Below are 12,813 nucleotides of genomic sequence, written 5' to 3'. Positions count from 1 at the left end.
CTACCCACTCACACCTAACCAAGTGAAAGTAAACCTCATTTTAATCAGTGATGTGGTTCGTGGAATGCGGACCCGTTAGTGCACACAAATTAACACTTCAACAATTCTAGGCTAGTAACAACTGATTCATGTGTTATTATCATGATCCCCGTTATCGCCACTCAAAGGTAATTTATCTATCGCAAACTCAGTTCATTGTGGTTCATTTATTTACCACGTTTCCAATTATTTCAGTGAATTTTTAAAAACCAAACTGTGTCAAAAATGACCACACTAACCCGCGACGAGTGTGACCTCATAGTCAAAAAACACCTTAACACTAACGACGTTATTGTCTCCGACTTCGCACTACAACTACTAGGGGGCGAAAACTTCGAACTCAAGATCAACATCTACGAGAAACAAGTAGCCAAAAGTGTGTCATTTTTTGTCAAAACGGGTCCAAACGTAGCGCAAACCTTGGACACAAATTTTTCCCCGAAACTCTACCTCAAAAAAGACAACCTAGCCGTCTATGAACATCTAGGGCAAAATTTTGAAAACCGTGGACGCCTACTGAACACCGAAGAGCTACAAATCGTTCTAAAAACATTGGCGGCGTTCCATGCAATAAACTTCGTCTCTGAGCTAGATCACTCGAATTTTGATCTATCGTCACCCGCGGTCACAAGTTTGTTGTCGTCGCTGCTAGAAAATGAAGCCCAGGTGTCCAAAACCATCAAAAATCTGCGCCAAAAGCAACTCGAGTCGAAATTCAGACGAACTCTGTGTCACGGCAACCTGACTAATCGAAACTTGATGTTCAAAAACGACAAAGGAGCTCCGACTGAGTGTAGATTGTTGAATTTCAAAGCTAATTTCTGCGTACCTCCAATCTACGACGTTCTTCAGTTGATTTTCTTCAATACGAGCGAAGATTTGAGACAGAGTCACTTCCAGGCTTTGCTCGATTATTACTATGAGTGTTTGAAAGAAGAAACGACGAAGGGTGACTTGGACGTCACTGTCGACGATTTTCGATTAAGTGCCCATTATTATCTACCTGTGGTTAAATTACAAGCTGCGCTTCACCACCAAAACGAGACTAGTGTACAAGAATTGAAAGAAAGTCTAGCTTATCCGTTGCTTTCCAAAGAAGATTGCTACGTGATTGTTGAAAATAAAATTGGAACGAAGAACTACAAGTTTGTGTCTTATCAAGTGACACCGCTGAGTGATGTTAGTGGGTTTTTGGGCGAGTACCACCGAGTCGAGATCAAAATCGACCAAAGTACAATTAACGCCTTCATCAAATGCACACCCAAAACCGGAATTCCGTTGGAAATCGCCACAGATGTTGATAGTTTCTCCAGAGAAGTCTTCATGTATACAACCCTCGTCCAACAAATGAAGAAGTACGGAATCACGACTATTAATGAGTGTACACCTCGGTGCTACTTCTACAGACCCAAAGAATTCATGGTGTTCGAAGACCTGTCTTTCACTTATCAAAATGTAAATGCGTTGAAACCTCTAGGTTTTCCCTATTTGCGTTTGCTCATCCAGAAGTTGGCAAAATTCCACGCTTGTTCGTTGATTCTTGAAGAAAAAGTGTCTGCAGAAAAGGGTCAACCGTACCGCTTGATCGACGAGTACCGTCCACATTTCACAGAACCACTTTTTTTGGACAACGATCAACACAAAGGAGCACTATCATTCATAATTGGAATGAAATCGGTTGTGACAGCTACCGAGTTGTTGAAAGAAGTTCAAACTGAACAGAATCAACGCAACTTTCGCAACTTCTGGCCAAAACTGAAGGAGTTGTTTTACACAGTTATCAGACCGTCTGATCGTTTTCGCAACGTTTTGTGTCATGGTGATCTATGGACTAGCAACATGATGGTACAACTTCAAGACGATAAACCAACCGACTGTGTTTTGATTGATTTTCAAATCGTTAGATACAGTCCACCTGCTTATGATATTCTTTCAGTGCTTCATTTAACCACGGATCGTAGTACTAGATTGAAACATGAAGACGACTTGATCCAAATTTACTACGACGAACTGGGGAGAGTTTTGAAGTCGTATGGGTACTCAGTTGACAAGGTTTACCCATACGAGGACTACATAGGGTGTATTAAATACATGAAACCCCAAATGGTACTACAAGCCGCTATTGATTGCGTTCTTACCATGTGCACACCTGAAGAAATTTCAGAATTTTTGAACAACGAAGAGCAATGTCGGTACGTCTATTTCGAAGATCGTACCGGGTTTATTACTGCGATGTGTGGAAAATCCACTTTGTATAGAAATAGGGTGAAAGAATGTATTTTGGATATTTATGATTATTGTAATTCTATGTACACTGATTCCTAATAAAACCAAGCGTGTAGTAAATGTTGCCTATCCACTCGCACCTAACCAATTTGGACACAATTTTTCCCCGAAACTCTATCTCAGTAAGCACAACCTAGCCGTCTACGAAGATCTACGGCCAACATTTCAAATTGTATTATCAAATGATAAAACGCTAAACAAAATTTGTGAATGAGAAGACGTAATCTTCAAATTTTACAATAATAAATGTAATTTAAATTTTATATCCTCCATTTGTGGTTTATGAATCCGTGTTGAGTTGTTAAGACTTCATGCTTTTTGGAAAAAAAATTACCGATGTTCTCCAACTTATAGCCAACTTTAGATATCTCAATTTTTCAATATTTCAATTTTGGGATTTTTCAATTTTTCGATTTTTCAAATTTTCGATTTCTCGATTTCTCAATTTTCCGGTGTTTCAATGATACGCTTTCCCCATTTTGATCCACTTTATTTTACGATTTTTTGATTTTTCAAATTTTGACGTTTCTAAATTTTCAGTTTTCCGATTTTTGAACAAAAGTTTTTTTTATTTTCCCATTTTTAGACTTTCGATTTTTTTCAGTTCTTCAATTTTTCGATTTTTCAGTTATTTGATTTTTTTAAACTTACGATTTTTCGACTTTGCTTTTTAGTTTTTCGATTTCTCCGTTTTCCAACTTTTTAAATTCTCATTTTTTGTGGATATTTCTTTCAGTTTTGCGATTTTTCAATATTTCAATTTTTCGATTTTTCGACTTCTTGACTTTTCGACTCCTCGATCTCTCGATCTTTTGTTTTTCCGACTTTTCGATGTCTCAGTTTTTGAATTTTTAGATGTTCCGATTTTTCTATTTGTCAGTTTTTCGATTTTTAATTTTTCGGCTTTTCGATTTTTGAATTATCCGATTTTTTTAAATTCGAGTTTCGATTTCTCCATTTGTTGAATTTTCAGTTTTTCGATTTTTAAATTTTAGATTTCCGAATTTCTATTTTTATTATTTTTTGATTTTAGGATATTTTAATTTTTCAATATTTTAAATTTTACGATATTTTAGTTTTTCAATGTTTAAAATTTTAGATTTTTTGAGTTTTCATTTCTTCAGTATGTTAATTTTTTTTTTATTTTGACGTTTCTGAATTTTCAATCTCCCGATTTCTCAATTAGTCTATTTTTTGATTTTCCCGTTGCTCGACTTCCCAAAGTTTCGATTTTTTTTTAGTTCTCCAATTTTTCGATTTTTCAGGTTTTCTGATTTTTTAATTTTTCGATTTTTTTAGCTTACGATTTTTCGACTTTGCTTTTTAGATTTTCGATTTTTCACTTTTCCAATTTTTAAATTCTTAATTTTTTTGATATCTCTTTGAGTTTTGGGATTTTTGGATTTTTGGGGTCCTGGATTTTTTGATTTCTCGATTTTTTACTTTTTGGGCTTTCAATTTTTTGTTAAATTTTAGATGTTTCAATTTTTCCACAGTTTTATACTTCGATTTCTCAATTTTTCAACTTTTCGATGTTTTCATTATATCTATATTTCACTTTTTCAAAATCTAGGTTTTTCGATTTCTCGAGTTTTCTTTTCTTCTATATTTCCCGATTTATCGAATTCAGATGTTTCGATGTTTTGTTTGTTCAATTTCCCGATTTATCAGTTTTTCAATTTTTAATTTTTCTACACGGCTTTCCACACCTCGATTTCTCGATATCTTAGTTTTTCAATTTTTCTATGTTTCATTTTTTGGATCCTCGGTTTTTCGATTTTTTACTTTTGCGCTTTCCAATTTTTCGATGATCCGATTTTTCAGTTTTTCAGTTTTTTAAATTCTGGAGTTTGGATTTCTCGATTTGTCGATTTTTCAGTTTTTCAATTTTTTAATTTTAGATTTTCGAATTTTAATTTTTTGATCTTTTGATGCTTCTGAATTGACTTGAATTAATTGAATTGGAAAAATTTGGGTTCATTTTCCAATTTTGCGATATTTTAATTGTTCAATGTTTTAAATTTTAGATTTTTCGGTTTCTCGATTTTTAAATTTTTCAGTTCTTGAGTATTTTTAAATTTTGACGTTGAATTTAGTTTTCCGATTTCGCAATTAATCTACTTTTGATTTTCCCATTTCTCGAATTTTCAGTTCCTCAATTTTTCGATTTTTCGACTTTGCTTTTTTGGTTTTCCGATTTCTAGATTTTTCAGTCTTTCAATTTCTCAATTTTCGGATATTTCTTTCAGTTTTGGGATTTTCCAATATTTTGATTTTTTCGACTTCTGGATTTTTGGATTTTTTGTTTTTTGGATTTTCGTTTTTTCAATTTTTTGAGATCTCGATTTTTTAAAGTTTGACGTTTCTGAATTTTCAGTCTATTTTTGATTTTCCCATTTCTCGATTTCCCAAAGTTTCGATTTTTTTCAGTTCTGCAATTTTTCGATTTTTCGATTTTTTTTAGCTTACGATTTTTCGACTTTGCTTTTCAGATTTTCGATTTCTCACTTTTCCAATTTTTAAATTCTCAATTTTTTGGACATCTCTTTCAGTTCTGGGATTTTTCAATATTTGGATTTTTCGACTTTTCGATTTTTGGATCTTTTATATTTGTCGATATTTTATTTTTTGCATTTTCAATTTTTCGTTAAACTTCAGATTTTTCAATTTTTCCACTGTTTTATACTTCGATTTCTCAAATTTTCAACTTTTCGATGTTTTCATTTTTCATTTTTTAAAAGTCTAGGTTTTTCGATTTCTCGAGTTTTCAGTTCCTCTATATTTCAATTTTTAAATATTCGATTTTCCAATATTTCCTTTTTAAAATTTGTCGATTTTTCAATTTTTTAATTGTCCGATTTATCAAATTCAGATGGTTCGATATTTTGTTTCTCGATCTTCTAATTTTTCGATTTCTCGATGTCCCAGTTTTTGAGATTTTTCGGTTTCTCAATTTTTCGATGTTAAAAAATTTTGATTTATCGTTTTTTACAGTTTTCGATTTCGCGATTTATCAAAATTTCTGTTTAGATCTTTTGATTGTTCAATTTCTTGAATTTTCGTTTTTTCAATTTTCCAATTGATCGATTTTCTTTCACTTTTAAACTTCCATTTTGAACATTGATTTTTCAGTTTTTCGATTTTTCGACTTCTCGACGTTTGGATATGTCGATTTCTCGATCTTTTGATTTTTCGATTTCTGTATGTCTCAGTTTTTGAATTTTTTGATGATTTTTTGATTCGTCGTTTTTTCGTTTTTTTAATTTTTCGGCCTTTCGATTTTCGAATTATCCGATTTTTCAATTTTCCAGTTTTTTTTTAATTTTCGAGTTTCGATTTGTTGATTTTTCAGTTCTTATATTTTTAAATTTTAGGTTTTCAAATTTTTATTTTTATGACTTTCAGGTTTCGATTTGTCCATTTTTCAATTTTAAGATATTTTAATTTTTCAATGTTTTAAATTCTAGATTTTTAGATTTTTCGGTTTTTCAGTTCTTCAATATTTTTTAATTTTTTTAATTTTGACGTTTCTGAATTTTTAGTTTTCCCATTTCTCAATTAGTCAATTTTTTGATTTTCCCATTTCTGGACTTCCCAAAGTTTCAATTTTTCAGTTCTTCAGTTCTTCAATTTTTCGATTAAGTTTGCGATTTTTCAACATTGCTTTTTTAAATTTTCGATTTCCCAATTTTTCAATTTTTTTAATTTCCCAATTTTTGGATATTTCGTCCAATTTTGTGATTTTTCAATTCTTCGATTCTTCAATTTTTCTTCTATTTTTCAATTTTTCGATATTTTGGGATTTTTTAGTATTTCGACTTTTCCATTTTTCGAGTTCTGGATTTTTCGATTTCTGGACTTTTTACTGGTTGGATTTTCAATTTTTCGACTCTTTTATACTTCGATTTCTTAAATTTCCAACTTTTCGATATTTTAACTTTCCAATTTTTAAAATTATTATATAATTTGTCTAATATAATAATATGTATAATCTAAAAATGTCAAAATTTTGAGTTTGTGATGAAAATATAAATTTTAAATGTTTGAAATGAATATTTCGGCACAAAAATTTTGAAAATTTGTGCACATTTTGAATATTTGAAATCAGAAAAGCTGAAAACAATAGTATCAAAAATGTAAAGAAAAATTCTTGTCGATCATAAAAATCACAAAAAACGACTAAATTTTGGTAGTTTGTGAAGAAAATATAGATTTTAGATGTTTTCCTGAATCTTTTGGCACCAAAATTTTGAAAATTTCGGCAAATTTTAGAACAAGCTGAAAATATTTCAAATCGGAAAAGCTGAAATCTGTCTAAAAATGTACTCAAAAACTCCTGCAAATTCACAAAATTACAGTTTGTGAACAAAATATAAACTCTAACCGAAAGTTTCCCCTCAAAAATTTTGAAAATTTCGGCTCATTTTGAAGAAAAAAACCTGAAAAAAAACATTGGATCAGAAAAGCCAAAGTAAAAAATGTGAACACAAATTCTTCATTCCAAAAATCAGAAAAACGTCTAAATTTTCAGTTTGTGAACAAATTAAAAATTCTAATAAATGCTTCCACTGAATATTTCGGCTCAAAAATTTTAAAAATTTCGACACATTTCGGAAAAATTGAAAAATTATTGGATCAGAAAAGCCGAAAGAACAGCCTAAAAATTTAAACAAAAATACTTGTAGATCTCTAAAAATCGCAAAAAGCCTAAATTTTGACAGTTTGTGAACAAAATCATAAATTATAAATCAATTACAAGAAATTCGGCACATTTTGAAAAACATCTGAAATCCAAAATAGTTTAAATCCGAAATTTTGAGAAAAGAGATCTAAAATATAAAGAATAATTCCCGTAGGTCCCAATAGTCTAAATTTTGAAAATTTCGGCCCACTTTAGATAAAATTGAAAATATTTTGGAACAGAAAAGCTGACACGAACAGTCAAAAATATAAATAAAAATTCTTGTACATCGCTAAAATTCACAAAAATGTCTAAATTTTGAAAATTTCGACACATTTTGGAAAAAGCTGATAAAAATATTGGATTAGAAAAGCCGAAAGAACAGTCTAAAAATTTAAACAAAAATTCTGGCAGATCTCTAAAATCACTAAAAACCTTTACTTTTTTACAGTTTGTGAACAAAATAATACATTTGAAATGTTTAATTGAAACAAAATTTTGGAAAATTGGCCACATTTTGAAGAACATCTAAAATCCAAAATTTTGAAAAAAGAGATCTAAAATACATATAAAGAATAATTCCTGTAGATGCCAAAAGTGTAAATTTTGAAAATTTCGGCACATTTTGGAGAAACTGACAATATTCTGGATGAGGAGGACCATTGGGGCGGGAGACTTATGGCAAATGGGGCTAGAGGTGTCCTCCACGCCACTACTCTGTTTCCGGAATTCCAAACCCCCGAAAATCGAGACAACTTGTCAAAATTTTTTCCCGAGATGATGAAGCTGTTCTACTCCACGGCGACTTGTGGACTAGCAACATTTTGCTCAAGTTCGACAACGACAAAGCTGTTGACTGCAGCTTCGTCGACTACCAATTGTTGCGATATTCTCCCCCTGGTCACGATTTTTTGTCGGTGGTGCACCTGACCACAGTGCGCGATATCCGACTAAAGCACGACGACGCCCTCAAACGCGTGCACAACGACGAACTAACCCGCTTGGTCGAAAATTTTGGCTACGATGTGGCTACAATTCTCACTTATGACGATTTTCTGGGAGGTATTGACGTTATGCGACCTCAAATGGTCCTCCAAGCTGCTATTTACAGCATGTTTTCGATGTGCACAGCTGAACAAATTTCCTCCTTGCTGAAGAACGACGAAGAAAGCGTGCACGTCTTTTTCGAAGATCGAAGCAAGGTAAAACTTATTTTGGCAAATGACAAACTCTGAAAAAATAGAGGGTGGGTGGGCGGGGCTAGCACTTGCTCAGATAAGACTGATTTTGGCAGACGTCATACCCTCAGGGAAAGTAGAGGGCGGGTGGGCGGGGCTAGACTTGCAAAGGGAAAACTTATTTTGGCAAATGACAAACTCTGAGAAAATAGTGGGCGGAGTCATAAAGTACGTGTGTAGGACTATGTTATTTTATACTATTTAAAACCCATTTACTATGTACAATTTTGAAGTGACGTCATCACATTATTGACATGAGATTCTTAATATAAATACAAAATTTGACAACAATCGGCCCAGTACTTTCGGAGATTATCTGTCTAATAAAAATCTATTTTTTCGTACTCTAGGGGTCATGAAAGATCGAGGAAACGTACAAGTAGAGAGTCGGCCGACGAACTCGATTACAATACTTCCTTTGCTTAAGCTCGAGAAGTAAAAAAAGGGCAAAACATAAGCCCCGCCCACCCACCCGATCTCCATTGTGATGAATTTTTCATTCGCTGTCAGAATGAGGGGCAGAGCGTAACTGCAAAATCTAGATTTTCCTACAAAAATATAAGCCCCGCCCACCCGCCCGATTTCAATTGTGATGAATTTTTCATTCGCTGACAGACCGAGGGGCGGAGCGTAATTGCAAAATCCAGGTTTCCCTACAAGAATTTACCATTTTGAACATGTTTTAAGTTTCTTGTTACGAAAAGAGGACGACATATATTATTAAAAAAAAAAAGGGCAAAATAATAATAATTTGTCTAATATAATAATATGTATAATCTAAAAATGTCTAAATTTTGAGTTTGTGATGAAAATATAAATTTTAATTGTTTTAAATGAATATTTCGGCACAAAAATTTTGAAAATTTGTGCACATTTTGAATATTTGGAATCAGAAAAGCTGAAAACAATAGTTTCAAAAATGTAAAGAAAAATTCTTGTCGATCATAAAAATCACAAAAAACGACTAAATTTTGGTGGTTTGTGAAGAAAAGATAGATTTTAGATGTTTTCCTGAATCTTTTGCCACCAAAATTTTGAAAATTTCGGCAAATTTTAGAACAAGCTGAAAATATTTCAAATCGGAAAAGCTGAAATCTGTCTAAAAATGTACTCAAAAACTCTTGCAAATTCACAAAATTACAGTTTGTGAACAAAATATAAACTCTAACCGAAAGTTTCCCCTCAAAAATTTTGAAAATTTCGGCTCATTTTGAAGAAAAAAAACTGAAAATAAACATTGGATCAGAAAAGCCAAAGTAAAAAATGTGAACACAAATTCTTCATTCCAAAAATCAGAAAAACGTCTAAATTTTCAGTTTGTGAACAAATTAAAAATTCTAATAAATGTTTTCACTGAATATTTCGGCTCAAAAATTTTAAAAATTTCGACACATTTCGGAAAAATTGAAAAATTATTGGATCAGAAAAGCCGAAAGAACAGCCTAAAAATTTAAACAAAAATTCTTCTAGATCTCTAAAAATCGCAAAAAGCCTAAATTTTGACAGTTTGTGAACAAAATCATAAATTATAAATCAATTACAAGAAATTCGGCACATTTTGAAAAACATCTGAAATCCAAAATAGTTTAAATCCGAAATTTTGAGAAAAGAGATCTAAAATATAAAGAATAATTCCTGTAGGTCCCAATAGTCTAAATTTTGAAAATTTCGGCCCACTTTAGATAAAATTGAAAATATTTTGGATCAGAAAAGCTGACACGAACAGTCAAAAATATAAATAAAAATTCTTGTACATCGCAAAATTCACAAAAATGTCTAAATTTTGAAAATTTCGACACATTTTGGAAAAAACTGATAAAAATATTGGATTAGAAAAGCCGAAAGAACAGTCTAAAAATTTAAACAAAAATTCTGACAGATCTCTAAAATCACTAAAAACCTTTACTTTTTTACAGTTTGTGAACAAAATAATACATTTGAAATGTTTAATTGAAACAAAATTTTGGAAAATTCGCCACATTTTGAAGAACATCTAAAATCCAAAATTTTGAAAAAAGAGATCTAAAATACATATAAAGAATAATTCCTGTAGATGCCAAAAGTGTAAATTTTGAAAATTTCGGCACATTTTGGAAAAAACTGACAATATTCTGGATGAGGAGGACCATTGGGGCGGGAGACTTATGGCAAATGGGGCTAGAATTCCAAACCCCCGAAAATCGAGACAACTTGTCAAAAATTTTCCCCGAGATGATGAAACTGTTTTACTCCACTGTGAGTGCGTCGGATCGCTTCAGAAACGTCTTGTCACACGGCGACTTGTGGACTAGCAACATTTTGCTCAAGTTCGACAACGACAAAGCTGTTGACTGCAACTTCGTCGACTACCAGTTGTTGCGATATTGTCCCCCTGGTCACGATTTTTTGTCGGTGGTGCACCTGACCACAGTGCGCGATATTCGACTAAACCACGAAGACGCCCTCAAACGCGTCTACTACGACGAACTAAGCCGCAAATTGTTCAATTATCGCCAATATATAGAGCAAGAGTTGGCGATAGAATTCAAGATTTGTACCACTATTGTCAATCTATGTCCAAATAAACTTACCTGTGTTTTGTGGCGTGTGTCTCTGATGGCTTTGATCATGTGTAGTCCCATTTCGACACTGCAGTGGGCGTGGTCGGACCTAGGCGTGGGCAAACCCGAGACGCAGTAGTAACAATCCCCTAGCAACTTGATTCTAAGACAGTGGTTCTCGGTGGCTAGCTTGTCGAACCTCGCGAATAAGTCGTTTAGGATTTTGACAAGTTCTTGGGCGCTGCATTGGCTAGCCAAGGCTTCAGGTTGTGTTAGGTTTGATTAACTACCCAGGAGCGACTTGACTTACCTGTAAAGCCTTTGATGTCTGCGAACAAAATACTGACGTTTTCGTAGCGGTGGATGTAGATTTTGTGGAACTGGTGGGGTTGGAATACCCCTCCTCGCTCCTCGCGTTCTATGTCTTTGATCATCTCCTTGGCGACGAAGTCGGGGAGTACTGAAGCCAATAATTTTTCTTGTTTGTCGTTTTCGCTTTGCGTTCGGTACCGGGTTTCCATGGAGCGGTGGGTCTCCAAGAACGCTTTTCTTTGACTGCGGTCCGTCAAGTACTTGGTGTACATCCCGGCAAAGTTCACCGCCACGTACAAAATACTATTGGCGATGATCCGTCTAATTTTGCACTCTTTGTCGTCATCTGACTAGACAAAATCGTCACACTTTATCACACTTGGTCAAAGAGGTTCTTACGTAATTGTAGTCCTTGTCGAAGAGCTCGACGGAGATGACGATGATGTGGCCGACTGCTGAGAGACACCCAGCGATCATGCACCAGCGCAAGGGTAGCGGCAACATAGCGTAGGGGACGAACACCGTGAAGAGGACGTACCACACTAGGTCTTCCTTGACGGTGAACCCGAATCCATAGCCGACGAAACCTACAACCACGACGATAATTTTTGCTCGTTCTATAGTCAGACGAGTACAACTTTGTGTGGTCAGAAGTAACCAGGTGCACACGGCCGCCCAGTGGAGGTAGTTGTTAGCGAAGCACCTCCACCAGCCCAGAATACAGATGGCGATGTTGATGGACATGCAAGACACGGACCAAATGATGCGCTGCTGGGTGTTATTGTCGAAGGTGTCGTCTTGTTTGGCGACCACGCAGACGACGATGAGGGCAGCCTTCAGGAGCAAGTCGACGATGTTGACGATGATTAAAGCTTTCTGTCTTTGGCGGTGGGAGTATCGGAGGTACGCCAACTCCAAGTGCTTGCACTGGAAGCTATTGGTCAAACTGGGCCAGTAGATGCCCTTGTACATGAGCCCGCGCTTGAAGACACTCGCGAAGTCTACAAACGACAACCTGTAGCCAATCGTCTTTGAAAGCCAAATTCTTACCTTCTTGTGCAGCCTCGATCGACTCCTCGATTTCGTAAAAGTCGTTGTACCCATTGAAATAGTCCAAAGTTTCGTCGGGTTTCCCATTCCTGAGCGAGCTGTTGTTGCTCGGGGGTCCTTGCACGTGATTGCTCAAACTCATGTCGGTGCTGTCCTGCAAGAGCATCCCTCTACAACACCGCCTCCACCTACTGCCGTCATCAGGTACCTGCTTGATCGCCGCCTTCTCTTCCGCGTCCTTCGCGTGCATCATAGCGAAGGCTATCGAGGCGAAGTCCCGCCTTTTCTTCCTCTCGCTGGACAGCCTTTTGACGGCATTTTTCCAGAGAGCCTTGGTCCGGTACTCCCTTCGTCTGGAACAAATCCAAGGGCTTAGATTTGCAACGAAAGTAGATCGATAGGGTTTGATATCGTGCAGTCGAGTGCTATCAGGTGTGAAACAAAGCAGGGACAGTCCTGAAATAACGTGCGTATTATTACAGCGCTTTTTATCGCGCATATGGCCATCTGCTTAAAAAATGCTTACAGCCATCGGAAAACACAATAGCTTGTTTGCACTGCTAATGATATGTTTTTTATCGCTTAATGCATCGAGGAGGCGAGGGAAGGGTGGGGATGTCGAAATGGGATAGAGTTTCCGGCGTCTAGACGGTCTTCTTGTCGTAGT

General features: G+C 35.1%; 2 protein-coding genes across 6 annotated transcripts in view; one reads left to right on the top strand and one right to left on the bottom strand.

Moving 5' to 3' along the window:
- Positions 1-12,813, bottom strand: part of LOC135137142 (adenylate cyclase type 8-like) — a 158,952-nt gene that overhangs the window by 106,721 nt on the left and 39,418 nt on the right. For 2 of the 5 annotated variants that reach the window (XM_064066722.1, XM_064066725.1), the window contains exons 3-7: positions 12,147-12,499; positions 11,732-12,097; positions 11,496-11,683; positions 11,095-11,446; positions 10,815-11,044 (exon numbers count right to left, since the gene is read on the bottom strand). In XM_064066722.1, coding sequence (XP_063922792.1) covers positions 10,815-11,044; positions 11,095-11,446; positions 11,496-11,683; positions 11,732-12,097; positions 12,147-12,499 — 1,489 coding nt within the window. The remainder of the gene's footprint in view (positions 1-10,814; positions 11,045-11,094; positions 11,447-11,495; positions 11,684-11,731; positions 12,098-12,146; positions 12,500-12,813) is intronic. The other 3 variants (XM_064066726.1, XM_064066727.1, XM_064066723.1) reach the window with 3 other exon arrangements.
- LOC135137014 (uncharacterized) lies at positions 8-2,385 on the top strand. The gene is made up of 2 exons (XM_064066547.1): positions 8-167; positions 235-2,385. Exon 2 carries the CDS (start codon positions 265-267, stop codon positions 2,362-2,364), a length of 2,100 nt encoding a protein of 699 aa, XP_063922617.1. The 5' UTR covers positions 8-167; positions 235-264; the 3' UTR covers positions 2,365-2,385.

The sequence above is a fragment of the Zophobas morio genome, unplaced genomic scaffold (genome assembly GCF_036711695.1).
Source record: "Zophobas morio isolate AGI-343-1 ecotype UQ-CSIRO unplaced genomic scaffold, CSIRO_AGI_Zmor_V1 ptg000028l, whole genome shotgun sequence".
Classification (NCBI taxonomy): domain Eukaryota; kingdom Metazoa; phylum Arthropoda; class Insecta; order Coleoptera; family Tenebrionidae; genus Zophobas; species Zophobas morio.
The sequence above is the reverse complement of the archived record's forward strand: the minus strand, read 5'-3'. Positions and strand labels throughout refer to the sequence as shown.